The sequence below is a fragment of the Pleuronectes platessa genome, chromosome 21 (assembly GCF_947347685.1).
Source record: "Pleuronectes platessa chromosome 21, fPlePla1.1, whole genome shotgun sequence".
Lineage (NCBI taxonomy): Eukaryota > Metazoa > Chordata > Actinopteri > Pleuronectiformes > Pleuronectidae > Pleuronectes > Pleuronectes platessa.
Window position 1 is genome coordinate 4,154,496 of NC_070646.1, and position 22,628 is coordinate 4,177,123.

General features: G+C 43.8%; 1 protein-coding gene across 1 annotated transcript; it reads right to left on the reverse strand.

The window, feature by feature from the left end:
• Positions 1-487: 487 nt before the first annotated feature.
• On the reverse strand, positions 488-20,813 carry taok2b (TAO kinase 2b). Its single transcript, XM_053413221.1, is given in 22 exon segments — positions 488-3,637; positions 3,639-3,818; positions 4,318-4,500; positions 5,844-6,056; positions 10,783-11,022; positions 11,146-11,349; positions 11,572-11,700; positions 11,902-12,079; positions 12,180-12,309; positions 12,340-12,409; positions 12,863-13,069; positions 13,714-13,881; positions 14,247-14,328; positions 14,774-14,867; positions 15,012-15,103; positions 15,597-15,710; positions 15,988-16,084; positions 16,193-16,238; positions 16,541-16,642; positions 16,719-16,790; positions 18,146-18,286; positions 20,279-20,813. Coding segments are annotated over 21 exon segments (3,495 nt in total). The 5' UTR covers positions 18,278-18,286; positions 20,279-20,813; the 3' UTR covers positions 488-2,875.
• Between the last annotated feature and the right edge of the window lie 1,815 nt (positions 20,814-22,628).

The following is a 22,628-nucleotide window of genomic DNA, read 5'->3' on the forward strand; positions in this document are numbered from 1 at the left end:
TGAGAAATTGAGAAAATGTTAATCAAAAAATGAAAATTAGTTTCATTACACGATGATCTTATTTTAAAGTTTTCAATCACACAATCTATTTTGTTCCAGCTCTATAATAAACATCTTACTGATATTGTCATCAGTGGGCGAGGTAGATCAAATCCAGACCAGTTAATGTGTTAATATCAATTTATTATCTTTATTTTTTTTAAATTACTTTTTAAAGCACCCACTTCTTTTCCAATACATGTGTCAAGACCCTTCCTCCTTCTCAAGCTTGGAATCGCTTGATTTGAATATTTAATAATAAGGATTTCACCCCCCCCCCCCCCCCCCCCCCCCCACCATCCCAACCCACAAACAAAAGAAAAGTAAACAAAAACAAACTCTGCAAGTCACAGATGAGGCTTTGTTTCTTTTGCTGCTTCATCATCATCATCATCATCATCTTCATCGTTCGACACAGGAACTGAGGCTCCCATCTCCCCCCCCCCCCCCCCCCCCCAGAGCCTCGGGCACCTGTCTACAAACACTACCAAACTGATTTCCCAACACGGAGGCCGCCCCGAAGCAGCCAGTCTTAGTTTATATAAGGAGTTTATGCATGCACTGAGATTCCAACCAAGCATAAAGTAGTAGGTTATACAGGGAATTGTCTTGAGCTGGTGTTTCTGAGTCATACAAACAGCAGGGTGATTATCATTTTTTTTTTGTTTTTTCCTCAAATAAAAACAACAATAATAGTAAAAACAGACAAATAAACAAACAAGAGTCCACTTGTTCGTGATCTCCTTCAAGTAAAAGTCAGCCCACGGGAGCAGGGAGCAGGGAGCAGGGCCTGTTCTCCTGCTCGTGGATCACTGAGTGGTCTTTTCTGTTCCCGTGTGAGGAGGACGAGCCGCTCCGGTCACTGCTGCTGCTCCGGCACAAGAGGGTGCAGCCGTCGCAGCCGCTCAGTCACGCCCGTCCCCTCGCTTCCTCACACGCTTCCTCACACGCTTCCTCACACGCTTCCTGCACGCTGAACCCTGCAGGGGTCAACAGGGATTGTCCGCTCTCTCTCATCCAACCTCCACGTTCTTCCTTTCAGAGCATCACTTTGCTTCCTCGTCCAAAAAACAATCAAATAAAAAACGTAAAAACCAGCGTTTACATTCCTGTGGCCAATTGTAAAATCTTCTTTTGTTGTTGTTGTCTCTTAAGAGTCCAGAGGAGGAGGTCAGAGTTCATGTGAACAGTGGGGTGTAGGAGTGTCTTTTAAAATTCAACTGCTAAAAAAAGTGGTAATATAACTAGACTTTACCGCTCGACACACACACACACATACATAAATCATCAACAATTATTAATAACCCCTTATTATTATTAATAATCATTAACACCTTGAACACACACCATACCTGACAACGCAACAGGTTTTTTTGTCGTCAATTTTTTCTTTTTACAGTCAAAAGTGGGCCCTTTGCTTCTCACAAGAAAAATGTGAACATGATTACAACAACAATTACATCAGGATTAGTTATGGTAATATCGACACCTATAGAAAATGCGGTTTGGAGTTGTCGCTCTAAATCTTGAAGTCAATACTCATTGGAATATATCAAAATTACTATCGTTATCGTTGTTACTCTATAAAACCAAATGACGTGTTTTTTTTGTTGTTTTTTTAATTATTTCCATTAATATGTACAGTAAAGATCCAAAATGTGGGACAGGTGATCTTCGATGCCGGTGAAACTTGGACGGGTACGGTACATTTCAAATGTGTTTGGTCATGTTTACAAATGTGTTGTTTTTTTGTACATCTATCTCATGCATCGGAGTGAGACACCCTATGTTGTTTAGATACTCAATATGTCACGGATGCCAGAAAGCGTTTTTCTCTTCCTCTTCTTCTCTAGTTTTGTCGTCCCAGCTGCATTTGAGAGTCTCTCGCTTTTACAAACATTCTGCGTTGATCGTATTTAATTCGGTTTTACATCATCCTGCGGTCGTCAAATAAAAATTCGGATGTCACGGCATCCCTTTAAGAACCCCTTAAAGGCATTGGTGACTTTCCAAGCAACCTGTTTTTTTGTGTTTTTTTTGTACACTTACTAAAAAAAAAAAGAGAGAGAGAGAAAACAACAGAAACATCAACAGTTGTAAATCAATAAAAAGTGTTTTCCAGTCTCCACCGGGCTGAAGACTGAAGTTCCCCATCCTTTCTGATTCTGCCCTTTCTTTTCCTCTCCGGAGCCCAAGTTGCGAGTGCTTTCTAGATAATATCTGAACACTACAGACTACATACAAGTACAGACACAATGCCAAGGAAAACATTATCCCTTTTTTTGTAAAACTTCCCCCCTGTCCTCTCTCTTTCTCCATTCCAGCATAGAACATCATAGAAGAAGACATGGCTGCCGTCCCCCTTTCTCTCTGCAGCTCTGGGAGGAAAAAAAAGGCTAAACCACTTCTCCGTTCACACGTTCCTATCTCACTTTTGTACAGGCTATAACAAAGATAAAAACATTAAACACAAACCTCCGCTTTGTTAAAATCTAACATCGCCTCGATCCGGCGGTTTCACAGGTGGTTACATTCCTCCCTCCCTCTTTTTACACCTGTGAGAATGGGAGGAAACCTCTCGACCCGCCCTGAGTCTAAAGACGCAGGTTGCAGCTCAATAATGTCAGGTTGGCCTCTCGTTTCTTTACCTTCCCATGCACAAAGAGGAGAGGGTGATTTCCCCCATATCCTCTGCATGTCAGCTCCACAGAGACTTGAGATGCTTCCAAGAAAGAACGCAAGGCAAGGGCGGCCAACTGAGAGTATTGAGATGCAACCTGTGATAGCTACCTTCCTAAATCACCCCCTCCCTCGTCCGTTCTCTTCCTCCTGCCGTCTAAGAGTAGGAGATGTGGGAGCCGTTAGAGATGTGAGAAGTGACTGAGGTGCTTCGGCTCAGGACGCTGTCGCTGCCCGCGGAGCCACCAGGCCCCCCGCCGGACGCCGTCCTCCTCAGAGGCTGAGGGCTGTTCCTCAGGGCCATCAGACTCGGGGCACCACGCACAGCCAGCCCGCCGCCCCCGTATATCCCCCCCTGCGAGGAGGAGGAGGAAGAGGAAGAGGAGGACGGGCCAGAGATGGAGGGAGGGGCAGGCGGTGGCGGAGGTAGCATGGCCAGGGACTGAGAGGAGGAGCGTGAGGGCAGGTGATGGGAGAAGGGCAGGGGGTGTGGGTGGGCCAGGTCACCGCCGGAGCCTCGCACTCCGGCCCACTCCCGCTCCCTCTCCTTCTCCCGCTCCCTATCTCGATCCCGCTCCCGCTCGCGGTACAGCTGCGGCGTGCTCTGGTGGTGGTAGTGCTGGGGCAGGTGGTGGCGCTGGTGGTGGGAGGAAGACGAGGAGGAAGAGGAAGAAGAGGAGGCAGATGAGCGGGACGAGTGGTGCACCTCCCTGCTGTCCCTGCCCAGCCCCAGGGCCATGGCCAGACCATGGGAGGAGGAGGAGGAGGACTCGCTCCTGCGGTCCCCGGCCCCGCTGCCACTGCTGATGCCGCTGCTGCTGCTGCTGTTGTGGCTGCGGCGGGAGTGCTGCTGGGGGGGCATGTTCTGCGGGTGAATGCCGTGGCTCCAGTGGCCGGCGGAGCGGGAGCTGGAGGGGGGGGGCGTTGGAGTAGGCCTGCTTGGGGTAGGCCTCACTGGGGATGCCGGTCAGTGCCATGTTGCTGAAGCCCAGACGCAGGCTCTCTGAGTCGAAGGACTCGATCTCTCCGGCCTGACGCTCGAGGAGCGTGCGGATGCGTTCGGAGCGCTCGTTCTGCAGCGACAACATCTCCTCCTCGATCTGGAAGGCAAGAGGAAGAGAACACAATGTCATCAAAACCTAATTACTGTTAAACTTCAGACAGAAAGTTCTGATGCTTGTGACCGTACCACATGGTCGTCCTTAGCTTATGGAGCCTAGTTGTCACTGAAATGTACATTAATTATTTTCTTTTCTCAGGGAAATCTACTGAGTGGTCCCTTGTGCTGGGATTTCTTTGGCCATGAATTAATTCTCAGTCTTATCTTTAAGCTAACAAGGATGATGGGTCCTTTAAGTTTGACTCCATGTGCAAAAGAAGTTCGTCCGAAACGGCCGAAAGTTCCAGAACAGCCTGTTACAGAGATCATTAAAGGTTCTAAAGGACTAAACAAAGAACAGCAGGAAGTTAATTCTGTAACATCAACTGTCCTATGTGACCTTACTTCCTCCGTCTTCTGGCCGTCTCCGTCTGCCTGAATTAATTCCTAAACTCACTAAATTCTTGCACAACACATTAAGGAGATTAACTGTGTCTGACCCTCTGCTCCAGCAGGGCGCGGCGGATGGACACCCTCTGCTCCAGGTCCTTGACCTCCCTGTCGTGCTGCGTGTCCGTGTGGATCTTGATCTTGCTCTGGTAGGCGTTGAGCAGTTCCAGCTCCTGTTGCAGCTGCATCCGCAGCACCTTGTACTCCGCTTCCTGGGTTTCATCCAATCGCAGCTAAGAGGCAGAAACAGTAGGGAGAGTGAGGAAAGATGCTTCTGGCACAAACGTATGGGAAAGAGATGTTGCTTTGGTGTTTGTGGAGGGTAGAGGAGGAGAAGCTCTGACAGACGTGAAGAAAAGAGAGAGGGAGATGCAGAAGAGAGAAGAGGAGGATGAGGAGTGAGAGATGCTGGTGGTTTGTTGATTCAGTGTTTTGTCTTGTTTGATTAGTCTGTGTCTGCAGAGATTATAAGTATATTTAACAGGTTGGAAATGAAACATAAATATAAGTACATATATAAATACATAAATAAGGTGTTAATGTATTATATATGAAATCGTCAAATTAAATTCCAAGCTAAAGATATTATTTTACTGATTAACTAAAATGCTAATACTAAAAATTACCAAAGTACGTAAATCAGCATAATATTCCTCAATGTTACCATAGTTGAGGTCATTGTGGATTTTGTGTTGCCTGAAACAGATGAGATCTATATTTGATCTTTCTCTATCTTTATTTCATTTATTTATTAGTTGTAATCGTTGTGTTGGAGAACTTCCCACAGAGACTTTACCCACGACAGGAGCTGATGTGCGGACAAACAAGGGCAGCAGGGATTTGGCTTACTGGCCCGGGGCCGTGTGAGGTTATTAAAGATGTCCAGGACATTAAGTCACTTCAGGAGACAAGATATTTAGTTTCCTCCCATCTTCTTCTTCCTGTTATATTTCATTAATTTCATCTATTTATAAGCCTGGGGATTTATGTGCGTGTTCTGGTTCCCACGCTCACACGTTTATACAATAATTACAGATATACAAGTACAGGCAACTTTTTTTTCTGCACCAAACATACTTTTATACATTTAATCAGTTGTTATCGGAGAGATTTGTCTTAAAACTTTGGTCGGAGAGTTAGAAAGGAATTAAAAAGTGGTCAAGTTGGATTATGGGTAATATGAGAGCCAGGTGTTGACAAATTATTGATAATTGGTGGGTATTCTTTAAAAAGCTATAATATATTGTCTGCTGTTGTTCAGAATATCAGTGTTTTCTGAACCTCAAACACATTTTCTTCATTGAAGGTGTCAGATTTGACCAAAGCTCTTGTCTCTACTCTCCTGACACAGACCAGCTAATGATGATTTCTCCCACATCTTCAGGGAAAAGGAGGTTTGAAGTGGGATCTGTGGGTTGAGGTGCAGTTTATCACTGAGGGACCAGGAGGAGGTTGGTTCACGGTCGGACAGGCGGACAGGCGGCCGGGCAGTAGGGCCCCCAGGCCAGGCACAGCAGTGGTGGTGGTGTGGTGTGGTGCGAGTGTGAAGTGAACAACGTCTCCTTGCCTTACTCACAGCCTGTGTGGACAGCATGTCATTGATGGAGTGGTCATACTGCTCGGCCAGGATGGCCAGCTTACGGGTCTGCTCGTCCTTCAGCCGCTTCAGCACGGCCTTGTGGTCCGACTTGGGCGTGTTCTCCAGCAGGTGGTTGCGCAGGGCCTTGTACTGGCGGGTCTGGATCTTACACGTGTCCTGGAACTGACGCTTGATCTGAAGCTCTTTGGACTGGAGGAGAGAGAAGAGAGATGGAGGCGGCTGCGCTCAAGAGCTCCTGGGGTTTTTATAGACTGACACGACGATAAGATATACGGAAAAACAGAGAAGAAACTCTGATGGTGAAGAAATTAAAAAAGACAAATTAAAGGAAAGACACCATCACCACCAAACGTGCTCACTAATGTTGCCTTTGTCGTTTACATATGTTGTAATTCTATTAGCATTATGAAAGTTTACCACATAGAAAAACATGTAAGTATTAATTTAGCTGAAAATCCAGGTGATGATTTAACAGCAGGATTGAAGATTTAAAGCCCCTGAAAACCGGGTTAAAGAATAATCATGTTCTTAGCTGTGTAATTAAGTAAAAGTTGACATGAGGAAAATCTCTGTCAGCAGCAGCTAAAGAGATTAAACAGTTCACTTTATAATAATTTAGAAGACCCAAGTCTATAAAACAACTCGTCTTTTCCTTAAAGACATAAAAACAAACCGTTTTCTTTATGATCTTCAGTAAAGAAGAAGTTTCAGGTTAGAGGCATGAAAGTCTAAATTGGCTTTTGCTTTGAAATAGAATCTGTATTTTTACCTAAAGCGGTAGTTTTTTTAATTAATTCTTAATGATGAACTTTCAACATCAACAAAATATAGATATATAATAATCTAAACTTCTTTAAAAAGTTTTAAACACTAAACGGATTGAAAACAATATATTCAGCATCCACATAATTAATAATTAACACATAATTAAATCTCAACTTTTAAATATTGATAAGCAAAGTGGCAGAGTTTCAAACAGAGGAAGGGAACAACATGACAAAGGAGATAAAACGATGATACAGGAGGAATGATGATGAACAAAAATAAGTTTGGTCGATAAATCAGGGAAGAAGGAAACGAATGAAGACGTGATAATAATGGAAAACAAAAATCATAAAAACAAACAAGACAATGATTTTACACACAAAATAATTTATTTTTTTGTGTAAAGAAAAATCTGGACGTATGACAAAATATTTGTCTATGCCTGCGAGCATACAGCCGTACAGTATGCCAACACTCGTGCAGCTCAAATGAATAAAGAGGACAACAAAATGGCTGCCAAACAGAATGCAGTACTAGTCTTATAAATACTGCATAAATTAAATAAAAAAAAAAAACCTCAATGTGATATAACTCTGTGGAAACTCAAAACACAGACGGTGTCACAACAAAAACAGAATACAAACATGTAAACATACACATAGGAACAGGGAATAACTGGAACACAAATGTAAATCAATGGCAAAAAACAAACCAATTACATTCAAATAACAATATTTGTAAAATATCTCTTTTAAAATCTAGATTTCCCAAATGCAAGTTACTCATAAAAAGAAGTGCCCGACTTCTTTGTTCCCCCCGGGTTTCGATAAAGTTAAGTTTGAACGGCTCAAACGACGCCACTTTTTGTTTCCTTCGATATAAAATCTGTTTTATAAGCACTGGTGTATTTTCCTGTTCCACCAGACTTCCCTTGTAGACTTGCACATTTTAAAATCTTCATATTCCCATTTCTAGTTCAATGCAGGACACAACTGCACATCTCAGCCTGACTTTGCTTTTTTCTTCATCTCAATTAAATGTGCACTCGATAGCATTTTGGTTTTTCAGTCCATCAATTTGCTTCTTTCTTTTTTGGTTGATTGACAGAAATCTATCAGCAACCCTTTGTATTTGGATAATCGATAATCAACTAATCATTTTAATGTTTTCATGAATGTTTTAAAGCAAACATGGTGAAAACATACAAAACCTTTTCTGGTTCCAGCTTCTCAGATCAGACAATTTTTCATTTATCAATGTAAACTCACTTACTTCTTTGGTTTATGGATTTTCATAAATGTTTGAATAAATCAACCAACAGATTAATCAATGAAAATAATAATTCCTTGCAGCCCTAAACTGGGTATCTGCTCTCCTGGGTTGTTCTTTGAGACGGTGCAAAATCAGACATGACTGCAACATCTGGATCTCTTCATTCACTTTCAGTAGTTTCCTCAATCTTTGGACTGATTTTACGATTGCATGTCTCAAACGATTGTCTATGGCTTCATATCAACAAGCTTACCTGCAATATTAAATAGGTTTTAATTATATTATAATACTTTTACTACTCTGAGTAAAACTACTTTCTTACGTGTTCACTCTAAATTCAGGATATGTCACTTCACAGCCGACTAGTTATGTAACTATAGGCACTCAACTGCTGTAGATTTATAGGATGATTACGAGAAAAATATCTAAATGTTTACATGGTAAATCATAACAACATTGCTGCATAAAGCGCAATAAAAGTAAAAGTAGTTTTTCCAACTAGAATCTGAAAGATAATGATTCCACGAGATTTAAATATCATCTAATAATGTCTAAACCTGAAATAAACTTTACTAGTCTTATAAAAGTAAGATCCCCTGTTAATTGTTTCCCACTTTGATATCTCAAAGAAACCGAATTTCAAATATCAGACGTCTTACAGTGGTCCCACGTCTTTCTGCTTTTTATTGCACTTATATACCGACTGAGTTCAGGCTAGTGTTCAGCTTGATGTTAGTGAAATTATTGAGCATCTTTGTTTTCACAGTTTTGAGCTTTGGGGAGTGAAACTATGCCACACTGTGATATTTGTTCCCAGCACTAAGAGACCCCATTAAATAAGATCACTATAAAAGGAAAATTAGCCATTGCACAAAAACGGTCTTAAAAATAACCATAAAAACATTTGTCTTACAAATTAAGAGCAAAATCAAAATTGCAGAAACTTCAAAGGAACTTTTACAAAAAGCACAATAATGAAATGTATTAATTTCACTGGGGTTGGTACAGTAACCGTGGGGTCAGCTGCAGGTTTACGCTGGCAGAGCCAACTGAATCAACAGTACGGCTTGTGTGCATGTGTATAAAATCACCTCCAGCCAGCGCACACAGACGCATGTTGTTGCTGGGTGAAATACACCTCATCTTTGAGAAATGTGACCAAAAACCAATCAGGGAATCATGTAACAAAAGACATGCGGGTCAAAATCAAAAAGACACAAACAATGGTCCAACAATGGAACATAAAACACGATCACACTCACACAAACACCAGCAGCACACATTCCCACTCAATCCTTTGATTTGTCTCTCGCTATCTCCACGGCCGAATCTTCCTTCTGACAAACCTCCCAGAAGAAGTTCGCCTCAACCCAAACTCCCACCTGGCATCATCTCGAAACATCCGCTCCCTCTCTTCCCTCCTCTGTCTCTCCCCCTCTCTCCTCCTCCTTTCCCCCTGTCTCCTCTCCCGCTCCTCCCTGGGCAGCAGTCGGGGCAACCTACTCGGGGTGTGCTTCCTCAAGAGACCCAGAGATTGGAGCTGGACCCGGACACTGTCTGGCAACTTTTGAAGCGCCTGTCCGGCGAGCTTTAGCACTACAGAGTTAGCCAGATCTGCCAGGACCCCAAGGGGGCGTCTAGTAAAACGCTTCACCCAGAGCAGGCCCTTAGCCCAGGGAGAGGTGATATTGCAGCGAGCTTGGTACTCTAAAGGTAAGCTCTTCAGGGGGACCGGGATCTTGGACCGACGCACACCCCAGTTGCGCCCTGCTTTGGGAAACATCTCATAGAGGCTACGCTCAGCCATACCTCCTAAGACTGACTGGCACATGGCAAACAGGGGTCTGGGGAGGCGGAAAAGGATTCGCATGCAGAGGCGGTTGACTTTGCGGGGGGCGTGTTGGAGGAAGTCACGGGCCGGCCTGACAATCAGCACCACCACCAAGTAGAGGGAGAGGAAGAGAGAGGGGGAGCTGAGGAAGGAGGCTGAGATCAAAATCATGGGGATATAATAAATCCCCAAACTGAGGGAGAGGCCTAAACTGAAGAGGCCGCTGGCCCAGAGGCTGAGCGACAGGTACGTGGATAGAGACAAAGAGCAGCAGGAGCGAAGGAAGAGGTACGAGAAGAAGAGCGCCAATAGGGCAAGCTCAGCAGAGAGAACAACAGAGGCCACCGAGGGCAGAGGGGGGGAACGACGCAGGGAGAGGAGGAAGATGGAAAGTAGGAGCAAAGTGAGGTTGGAGGGCTGAGCAGCAGCGGAGAGGGAGAGGAGGAGGCAGATGGCATGAGAGAAGAGAGAGGGGAAGGAAGTCTGAGAGGGGGGAGGGGGAGGAGGGGGGGAGATAGGTGTGGGCTCCAGCTCCTCTGGTGTTACGGGGAAGTAGAACTCAGAGAGCTCATCAATCTGCCGCTGATGGAGGCGTCTCCTTTCTAGGGACTGGAATGAGATGAGATCTGATGGACAGCCATCGGCCACGCCCCTGCCCTCCTCTTCCTCTTCATCAGTATCTACCTGTGCAGTGTTACTGGGGTCTTCCTCGTACTCCCACTGCACCCCCTCTACTTCCCTCACCTCTATACCTTCCTCACTGATTTTCCAATCCTCTTTCTCACCCTCATCTTCGTCTCCCTTTGGTTTACTCTCGTCATCCACCTCATCTTTCCTCTCAAGGACATTCACTCCTTCCTCCTCCTCTAACACTTCATCTCCTCTGTCAAGCTCAACATCATTTATCTCCTTAGCTACCGCCTCCTTCTCCTCTCCTAACTCCACCTCCACCACCCCTGCCTCACTGTCCCAGCTGCCGTTCGGCCCCTCTGTGGTCTGGCTCTCTCCCTCCTCAGGAGACCCCGGGCCCTGGGTGCTCTCACTCACTTTGAGGCTCTTGGGCTGTTGGCGGACCTCCACCGCGTGTTTCTGACGCAGCTCCTGCTCACGCCTCTTGTTGTACTCCATCTGGTTGGTGAGCTCCGTCTGGTGCTGCGTGCGTATGAGCTCGGCCCGTGTGTGCTGCACCAAACCCAGCTGGCGGAACTCCAGCTCCTGGGTGGACTCGTGGTGACGCAGCAGCATGGCGCACTCCAGGTCCTTCAGAGTCTGCTTCTTGTTCAATTCCTGGAGAAGAGAGAAGGATGAGGAGGAGGCCGGAAGGAATTCTATCAAATTTAATCCATCTAAAAAGTTTTCAGTGGATTTTCATTATCAATCCATCATTGCCAATCAAAAGCAAAGTGGTACCTCTCGCAGCAGGTCTTGCTCCAGGTTGTGGCGTGCCAGCACCAACTTCCTCTTGTACTGGCGACACTGGAGCTCATAATACTGCCTCTGCCGTCGCAGCAGGCCGGCCTCCTCCTCGGCCTGTAGCTGCTGCATACACTCCTTCTGATGCACCAACCACTCCTGCTTCTCTCGCTTCGGCGTCGACTGGTTCTCATTCAGTTCCTACAGCGGAAACACAAACTACGGTGTTAGAATAAAATGAACATGATACCAGATACCTGTTTTTATACTGTAACTACGATGCAGTTTGTTTTAAAGCTGCAGGAGAGTGATCACAGCAAATTTCCACCTCATATTACTTAGAATAAGAAATATGGAAAGATGATAATCAATTAATGCAAATAGGTAGCTGTGATGGTCAGCTGACTGGTGACGTAGAGGCACCTCTTTGAGCTGCTCCTTGCGTTGCCGGTACTGTCGTTTCTGGGACTCCAGCAAACCGGTCAACTCCTTCTTTTGCTGGCCCAGAATGTGCTGCTGGAACTTCTTCTCCTCAGTCATGACGGCCTTGATCTGGAGAAAACATACATTAGGAATTCACTGCATGTTACAAGGAGCAAGATGTCCCACCAGCAGCAGACTCTGTTACCCGTCATAAACATGAAGGGTGTCGTTTCCTCTCCTCCGTTATTCTCTTCCTTCCGAGCTACATGACCAACTATTCTGTCTGTTCTCTCCTCCTCACTATCACTCATTCATACTTCACCCGCTCACCTCCTTCTCCAGAATACCCTGGTGCTTCTTGGTGAGTTTCTCTCCCTCCATTGAGAAGCTGTTCCTCTGATTCTCCAGCTCTTTGTCCAGTCTCAGCTGGTGCTCGTCCATCTCTCCCTTCAACTTGTTCTCCAGGCCCATCAGCTGCTTCTGGTGCTGCCGCCGCATCCGCTTGTACCTGTGAGGAGATGCAGGGAGTTGAGTAAGCTTGAGGGACTTTCTGCCTCGACTTGAATAAAGTTCTAATACACTAACAAAGTTTTCACTATCCCTCTCACCCAGACATCTGCTCTCTCAGGGCCGAACCCTGCTCATGTTCCTGAATCTGGCGAGTGACTTGCGAGGCCGTCCTGATGGTGGCAAAATGGTCTCTTCCTCGACGACGCCTCCCACCTCCTCCTCCTCCTCCTCCACCACCTCCAAGTACAATAACACCACCAGCAGAAGGAGCTTCTCGCTGTGGGTCAATCTCGGGCTGATAGGGATCATCGTAGATGTTGTCATGGCTCTACACAGCGGAGACCAAGCAAGCGAGAACAAAAAGACGAGAGGGGGAGGATGAGTTACAAAATTATTGAAAGAACAAAAAATGAATTTCCCCACCCTCTACTCGTAATACAAATCTAATCTACATTGGTCATTTAACTAAATCTAGGGCTAAGTGGAAATCCCCCAAAACCTACAGCTTCTGCTGTTGGTCTGTTCGCATGTTCTCATGCTGTGAGGTGATTTTCTGTTTAATCTGTAGGTGGCCAACCAGGTCTAAACTGGTGCTGCTATAACTATATTTTTCTGTAGGTGGTGCAAGTTTCCATGTGCTCAGCTGGTCGGATGATTACAGAGCAACCTGTGAACCATCTTTGTGGGGAAACTATTTGTAAATTTACAGGGTAAGTGTTATTCCAATATCCTTCCATGACACACACAGTGCTATGATGCATCTGAATTCATCTGAACTGACCAGGGGTTTGTGCAGGACGGAGCTGTTGGAGGTGACGGTGTGCTCTCCCTCCTGCATCATGGCCATCTCCCCGCTGTCGTCGGAGCCGTCCGCCAGGCTGTTGACCGAGCTGCTCTGGGAGCTGGCGCTGATTGACATGGATGGCAGAGAGTGGGAGCTCTCCATGCTGTTGACTGTGCCGGTGCGAAGCATATACTGCTCCCCATCCTGGTGTTCAGGAAAAAGAAGATTATCAGAAAGATTTTTCCAAAAATATGGAAGATATAAAAAAATGGCTATGGTGAAGTGAAACCCTTTTGGGATTGTGAATGAGTGTCTTTACTTCACAGGGTGACAGTATGAACCCATTTATATCCTATGAAACCCTATCTTAGCAGACACATTGTAAAAATTGCAGTGAGACACGAGCTGACTCTCTCGAAAAGTGCAGCACCACATTCTCTGAATTCCTCCATTTCCTTTTGAGGGGGGAACAGCCAACTGGAATAAATGCTGATGGAAACAAAGCCCTTTGTATCGAGAGGAAGCGGTTTTCAGGTCACAGTATACATTAAGTAGTACAATACAAAAGGCAGGAGGGATGCTAAAACCCTTACAGGCCTTGGTACATGGTTTTCCATGTAAAAGGTCCAAATAAAAGGTTGTTCAACGGTTTGTCTTCAAAGAAGCCAGTACTTCCTAATTTTGTTTGAGTTGAGTCCTGGAAACTTTGATGTTACTATTCAGGAACCTCAGTTTGTTCTGGTCTCATGTTCGTGGCAGGATATGCAATAAGCCTTGCACAACTTTGAGGCAATGGAAACAATTTCGCCTTCAAAAAACCGCACAATTACAGTCTGTCCACTTCTTACCTCTTCTTCATCACCTCCCTCCGGTGCGGGACCATTGTGCGCCTCATGGAAGAGGATTTTCTTCATCTTCCGGTACTGAAGGTTGTCCAGCTCGCGGACAGCATCCTTGGTGCGTGCGATCAGGTCCATTACGACTGTCATGGGACGCTCTCTGCATAGGAAGTGGTGCTGGAGGGGGGGCGTAGAGGTCAACAGAGTAAGAGACAGGTGTGGACACCAACAGGTGAACAGCTCTAAAGTTATGTAATTCAATCCTACTTAGGGGCTTGTTTTTGGAGCCAAATGATTTTGCTTCATGCTGAATTTAGTTATTAATTTATCTGGGATTATGCTCCTGCAACCTGGTGCTTGTCTGCCTTCATTTAGCGATAATTCACTACTTTCAGTACAAATTACATGTGTTATTTAAGTTCTTCTATTGACATTAATCTGTCCCCTGGATAAAAGCTTTACTTAATTATAAAAACATATTTGTAAGAAAGTGACAATCACAAATATTTGTCTGCCTGAATAGAAAATATCCATCCATGTACCTTGAGCAGCACATCAGAGGTAAGTCTGTCCTGGGCGATCTTCTGCAAACAGAGGTCCACAAAATTGCGGAAATAATCTGACCTGAAAATGATAAAGAGGTCATTTTAGAGGAAGTTCAACACAGCAGATGTTGCAGGTTTAATCTCTATTGAATAGAGACGACAAAACCAATGTTGTAACAATTTAACACAAGTTTTTAATTTACTGAGATCTGAAAGCACCAGGGTTCAAACACCCGTTTATTGCATAAAGTCAATTTACTGCAACAGACTAATCATTTTTCCTTCATCAGCACTTTGTCAAACACGGTTTTAATAAAACAAAATCAATCCATACACCCAGTAGAGCTCCTGGCAATCTCACACATGTCATAAATTCTATGAATAATATGAAAGAGCCTCAATAACATTAGCAGCAATTCTTAAAAGAAGCATGTATAACAAAATCCTCTTTGCTTATTTTATCATATTGCCCAACATAAGGCATATTTGCATACAAGGACAGGGACTGTTTCATCATCTCTCACCAGTGATTTGATTGCAACACAGGGCTCTCGTTCTGGGCGATGTGGTATAAGGCACTCATAGCATTCATGTTGAACAGAGGAGGCTTCCTTTCCGCTAGAGAATGAGAGAACGGCATAATGTGACAATGAGAGAGCGGCAGATGAAGAGCAATAATTTAAAAAAAAGAGAACGCAAAGAAAAGGGTCAAATGCTTTCAGCTTTGTGTACACAACACACACACAATGAGCTGTCTCTTACCCAGCTCTATGGCGGTAATGCCAAGTGACCACACATCTACCTTCCCGTCGTATTGACCCTCGTCCATGGCCAGAATCACCTCAGGGGCCATCCTGCACGGAGGAGACAACACAGCTATTCAGCCACTTTCAGCCTAATTCCTTTAAACCTGGACTAAAAGGAGCGCTTCTGGATTCACTGTTATTTCAAACGTCTACTTTTACAATTATTTATTTAATTATTGAGAGACCTATGAATTGTTGGTTTATTGTGTGATTTAATATTATGGAAAATAGCCAAACTAACTCGGGGACCTGTAGTGTTAATCTACACCTCAAGTTTAGTACACAGTAACCATGGCTATTACCTATAGATGGAGAAATCTGTAACTGTATTTTTCAATAAGCTAATAATGTCGTGGACGTTGGTGACTTCAATCTACACAGGGACAATTCTTAGAATAAAGGTATTTGGCAGAGCTGTTGTGCACAAACAAGAGAAAGGTACAAGCTTTGCTGGATCAGCACATGGTGTGTTTCTTATGAACCTGCCAGGAGCAACTGTTGATGAGGGTGAGACTGGTGGGTGAAAAGTTTGGCATCTTACCAGTAGGGTGTTCCCACAAAGGAGTTGGCTGGAGCGACAATGGAGGCAGAGCCAAAGTCTCCCAGTTTGACCTGACCTGGCTCTGTGAGCAAGATGTTTCCTGCCTTCACATCCCTGAGAGAGAGAGACAGAGGGAGAGAGGGAGAGTGACGTGATCAGATCAGAGAAAACGACAAGTCAGGGAAATTGTGTTCGAGTCAAAACAAACAGACACAAGAGAGAAAATATATCGTCAGATGCACTTGAGTGTGCTGCAGAAAGATTGTAGCATAAGCTCCTCTTCGGCAGCAGAGTTTGTGATTTCTCCTCTGTGTTTGCATTGTCTCTTGTAATAATTGTGGGGGAGGGGATGAGAGCAGATACAGATAGTGTGAAAAAAATGGAGCCTTACCTGTGAATCATGTTGTGAGAGTGAAGATACACCAATCCCTGCAATGCACCATGGGTTATGGCAGCTATTTCCATTTCCTGGAGGGGTTTCTTGTGAACTGGGTGATGAGAGAGGTTAGGAGATGTCAAACGTCAAAAACAAAAATAAAAAAATTTAACCAGTGTTTTTTAATTACTCGTTTGTGTCGTCGTTCTTTCTCACTTACCTTCTAAGAGGTCGGAGGCCGAGCCCAAGCAGTACTCCATCACCAGCTGTGAGACACAGAGGGGCGTTTAAGTTAAAGCGGGAGAGTTCAAGAGTAAAAACTGTCGTTGAGCTCAGGTGCAGCTTAAAAAAGGATTCAAATGGCCTCTTCAAAACAAAGGTGGGACGTTTGCTTCCAGAGGACAGACTCATCTCCTAGAGTCGGCATTAGATTACATCAGTCATGATGTAAAGTAAGAATATATAACCGTTATCATCCCCATACATGATTTGTTGTAGGGTTTTATACGCGGTTAATGATTTGATATATTTTTTAACCTAGCATGATTTCCTCCACACCAACACTTACCCATGCTGTGTGCTCTCTCAGGTAGCAGCCACGGTACTCGACTGTGTTGGGATGACGCAGTTTCTCGAGGAACTTCACTTCCTTGATGATATCCTGCCATTTCTGCAACATGAAACATCGATGAAAAAACCTCAGAGATAAACTCCTACAGCAGAAGAAGGGGGAGAGTTTCTCCTACCTCGTTGGACTGCTTGCCACTATAGGACATCTTCTTGATGGCCACCACCTCATTTGTGCGGATATCATGGGCCTGAAGTTTGGGGACAACAGACAATAAATTACTTCTTTCAAGTCTTCCTCAGTTTTATTTACACGATAGATATGCCTCTATTATGTTTTCTTTCTTTTAACGTGGACGAGAGCACAATCCTGCATCCTCACAACACAGCTGAGACCTCTTGGATTAATGCACCGTTTTACATCAGGTCCAATGAAGAAATCACGACAGCATAAAACAAGGATTTCTGCTGATCCGCCTCCTCTCTGCTCGCGTCCCTTCATCCATGACTCGCTCCTTTAAACAGGGCTTTTCATTCCCCACTTACAAGTTGTCTGTGACTATGAACATGTTTCTACCTTTATAGGTTTATGCACCTGGTATTCTTATAGGCAATACCATCAATAACTTCTCTGCCGTCTCACAGACAACATCACTGACACACATCATCATTAGTCCTGTCTATTAGGCCTTTTCTATGCTTACAGTTGCTTTTCTTCACAACAACCACTCTGACTGTGACCTCAAATTAAATGATGTGAAAGTGCAGCAGCTCATTTTAACTATGCCGCTTTATTTTCCTCATCAGTGCTAGTTTTTTTGGTTGTGTTATCTCCTGTAGTGACAACCTGAAACAGGTGGAAATACAATAAACGGTCACTGAAAGCTGCCGCACCCAGGAGGCATTGTTTTTATTGATTACAACTATACAGATGCTATTTAATTTTAATGGAAATTTGTGTCTCAAATGAGCGGAACCTCAAGAAAGTCGGATTTGGTCTCAACAAGACTATTATTAATAAGATAATGATTTTATATATTTGTTTACTTAAATTTCTTATGTTGTGGAATGATAAAAATGTTTTAGCGTCTTGCTCTGCACAGTTGAACAAGACTTATTATTCAAACTATTTTCCAGGTAGCCCTCCCTGTGGAGTGCATGATACCAACAGAAATCAATACTGCATAAGCCTTTAAGCAGACCACTTTGAAGAGCTTGCCAGAGGTGTGTGTGTGTGTGTGTTCATGTGAGTGTGTAACTGCAAAACAAGTCATTTTGGGGAAGAATTCTACATCAGATTATAAACTGCCAAATAATTAAATGCCATTATTCTTATCGTAGAGATGTATCTGTATCAGGGAAGTTTTAACTGCTGACTAAACCTTAATGATATAAAAACCTACTTGGAATCATTCCTCTGTTAATTTGAAAAATAAGTAGAAAATCATTTAGAAACTATAATTTACACATATAACAAGCAAAAAACTATTAAGACCTACAAGGGGAAACCAAAAATGTACTTCAAATTAATGTGTTGGCCAAAAAGACTTGTGGCACCGATATTCCATCACCTCCACAAACCCAGACGCCGGGGAAAGTAACTTACGAAGTAGACTGCTCCGAAGCTCCCATGACCGATCTCCCTCAGGTCAGTGAAGAGCTTCTCAGGATCCTCCCTGGAGAACAGCTCAGCCACCTCCGGGTCCTTCAGGCTCCCGGCCCGCACACTCGATGGCATGGCCAGCGCCTGGTGAGCGTGGGAGAGACACACTGGGTGAGCGTCTGTTATTCTGAAGAATTACCAACATTTGTGTTGGAACCGTGAGGCGCCAAGGAAATATGGTTCAGTCTATCACATGTAATCGATGCATTGCGATCTCTTCAGAAAAATTATCCACATTGCTCTGCCTTAATAATATATTTATTTATTCTTTAAAGCCAATACTCTTTAGATATCTAGTGACTTATTTGGGATCACCTTCTAGTTCAAAGCTGCAGTACATGTGTTACACAGAACATCTTTCTAAACACACTTATACGGTTTGTTATTTATATCTGTGTTTTTTTTTTATTAATGCTGAGTTACTCTGTAATATCAAACGGCTTCTGTTACTGCTGATCCCTCCAAAAATCATTACACCACTTTACAGCTCGATAGAACGTTTCCACTCCACAGGGTCCAGCCACTTATATGAATCAATACAAAGCTGATCCCAGCTCTACGTCTGCATTTCAAATGAATACGAATAAAAAATGCAAATACGTGTTCATATGGATGGAAAAACATCCAAGTGTCCATCAGCTACGGACCACCGACCATCCATCCTCCCCCCCACCCACCCATTACATCCACCTGTCTCTTCACCAGTAACATAGTCTTAATTAGGCTATATTTTTCATTTTAACAATTTCTGCAATATTCAGATAAAAGCGTGTGGTAAAACAAATTCTTGTTTTTGCATCACATCATCTTTATAGAATATATCTCAAAATGACTGATGATCATCCAGCATCTTTATGCTTTGGAAATTCTCTCTCTAATGATTTATTTCATCCTCTTCCCTTGTGTTGAAGAATGACACCTATTTCACATGTTTTTCATTTTATCCTACAAAAAGTAATAATCCTCTCACTGATATTAGTCAATAACTAGGAATAGAAGGTTCAATATTTTGGGTGTATTATCAAATAAAGGTGTTAAAACAGCAGAAATATAAGAGATAATATTCACGAGGAGAATCAACATTACAATGATACAAGTGCAGAACATAGCCTCAATACTGGAGTTGTGGTAAATGTTATTTTTGAAACCTGAAAGTCTGTGTTCAGCGTATGTGACAGACTGCAACCGAGGTTCCCATTTCAGGTTCCCATTTTTTAAATGAGAGAGAGAGAGAGATGCTGAGACTCTCACTAATCATTTCTGCACCGATTGTCAAGTTACCGATTAATTAGAGAGATTAATGTAGAAATTCAACAAATGCAGAATATATATATATATTTATATGTATGTATATAGGTTAGAGAGCTGATCTTGGATAAAGACACAAGAATGATGTATTTGTTGCCTCTTCCTCAGTGTGTCGGATTGAGAGCTTGCTTCAGGCTGCACACACACATTTATATATATATATATATATATATACACACACACATACGTAACTACTGAGCTTTATAGTACAAGAACATTTTGTTTCATGGCCTTGTTACTACTGTCAAAAGAGGAAGCGTGTGTTTCCCTTTAAAACCAGAAGTTCTTTGTATCATGCAACCAAGCCTGAAGCAAGCTCTCAATCACACACACTGAGACAACAAATAAAAGATGATCTCTCTAACCTACATAGAATGTGAAATCCTCCTGGTCGTGTAAAGGAACCCCCCGGTGGAGGAGAGAGGAGTCAGTCCCTGGATGTGTCCTCTCTCCATCAGCCTCATGCACAGGGGGGGATCCGAGCTGTGCAGGCTCGGTGGCTGTTTGCACTTGGCTGGTCAATTAGGTTATATCTGCTCGCGCTGACCACAGGAACGCGTGACATGTAATTCAACAGCAGACAACAACAACTCCAGGCTGGCTTAAGTGTCCAGGGTCCAGGGCCAACAACAAGCCCGCGAGTCAAAGTCAACCTCTCCGGGGCTGGAGGAGGAGGAGGTGGCCGAAGCCGCCGCCTGCTGCCTCCCCCTGCCAGCCGGGCTGGAGGGGAACACCTTCTCCCGCTGAATGATTTATAACATGTCTTACCGTGGCTGTTGGGATCCACTGTAGCTAGCTGTGAAGCTAGCTACCCGGCCTGGCAGGAAACTATCGGTCCGCGCTCCCCTTTCCTCGGCGCTGGTGTCTACTCAACACGAGCGAACCACATCGTGTGTGTCGACGCTTGTCCTCGCGGTGCGCTCCATCCCGCCGCTCCGGGTCACACGGACAGATGTCCCGTCTGCACCGCTGCACATGAGCTCCAGCGGCGGCGAGTCGAAGTGACAGCTCGCAGCTGACAGACGGAGTCCAGGAGAAAACCACAGGCTAGCTCTGCAGTTAGCCGCACCGCTAACCGAAACAACCCGGACCACAGGAGCCGCCCGCCCGCTTCTCAGCGAGACACCGCCTCGTTAATTTCCAGGGCTCCGCTCCGCGCTCCGCTTCGTATTGTCATCGCCTGAATGTCGTCCACGGATTTCATCTCCAGTCTGATCTTATCCCCGTTTTACTCGACTCCCATCCGTTTTTGTTCAGGACTTCATGATGGCGGAGCGGGGCGGGAGCCGAAAGGAAAACGGAAGTGGTCTTCTTCGACGGTTCTAAAGCACGAGAGGCGGAACAGTGTCACCGTGTGGCTGAGGAGAGACAGTATTATTATGAGTATTATGAGTGTTATTATTATTATAACTAAACAATATTAACAGTAATGAACATATTTTTTATTTTATAAATATTTTAAAACAATACGTTTATAGTTTCATGATTAGTTAAATTATTGCATATATATTATCATTATTATTATATCATATATTTTCCTTTTATTATTATTACAGTGCATAGTCTTTGTTTCAGGTTTTGTATTTGAGTGAAAGCAGTAAAAGCAGGAATTAAGAGTTCATCAAGTCAAATCATAGTCTGAGTAAAATATAGATATGACATATTACCAGCAAAATATACTTAAGGAATCAAAAGTAAATGTTCTAATAGGGCTTTAAATTGCCCCTGTGTGTTTTATATCTATATTAGATGTGTTTCAAGGAGTCGAATTAGACTGGTGAACTGTCCAGAGTTGGTTGGGCTGGAGTTAATATGACTGATTTATTCTGTTGAGTAGATCAATCCGTAATAAAGTATCACATTTAATAAAGATAATGCAATAACCAATTACCTCATTTTCTTCTGTCTGGTTTGTTTGGTGTCAAACTTGCTCTGCACACACAGACACACATCATCACAATCCCACATATGGCTCATTTTGATCCCAGCCTCCGCAGCGGTAATCCACTCAGTATAATCTCTGTATGGTGCATTTTTAGCTGACACAGCACATACGGTAATCACACATTAAGAACAAACAGTTTCCATTTGTACTTTTCCCCCATGCCTGCTAAAATCAGACTGGCACCAGTCATCAGGTAGTGATACGTCAGAAATAGACACACAGTCATTCTTCATCCACTACAGCTTAAAGTTATTGAACAATGCAGAATGTTGAGGGGTCAAACGTCTGATCTCCACGACATTGCTTTCATAACTTTTCTAAACCTTCTTAATTTCTCCCAATCTCCCAAAAAAAAACATACATCCCTTAACCTCTTAGTCTCTCCTCCTCCTCCTCCTCCTCCTCCTCTGCAGTTTTCATTCATACTCTGCACAGACATCTTTCAACAGCTGTGGTTGTGGCTTTGCGTAACCTTTCAGCTGGCTCACCAAAGACAAGGGAGGGGGGAAAAAAAAGATTCCTAGCGCCTGTTGCACATCCCAGAGGATTATTGGTCTTATGCAAACAGATTTTTGATGAATTTACATAATAGGGATGCAGGGAGAGAGGAGAGGTCAGAGCAGAGGACACAAACTGTGAAGACCTGCAGGCTGAAGTGTTTCAGCTCAGCTTGTTAAGTCTGACTTAACGTTTGCATTTTTGCTGTAGGAAGTCAAGATTGACCTCGAGGCATTAATCCTGGACATTGTCATCAGGGTATTTCATGGAATTAATAATCCGTTCCACGCAGATGTAACCAATACAATAATTCATATTATCCCACAGGGTGACATTGGCAACAAAGGACCCGAAGATCCAAATGAGCCTCTATTCAATTGTTACTGTCACATGTTTTCTACTAGAAAAATTTAAGCCCGGGATTTGATATAAATGGAATTCACCTGTGTAAAATATACATAGATAGTCCAGCTTTACCATTGTATCATTGTGTATAGATGTGAGAAACAAAGTTGATGACTCAGGCTGACCCTGCAGAAATTGCGACGCGAGTCCTGATCCAAAAATAAAAACTGCTGCAGCAGAAACTACACCTGTAATATTCAGTAGTTGGCTGTTTATTACCCCCCCCCCCCCCCCCCCCCCCTCCAAACACGAAGCAAAAACATAAGCAAA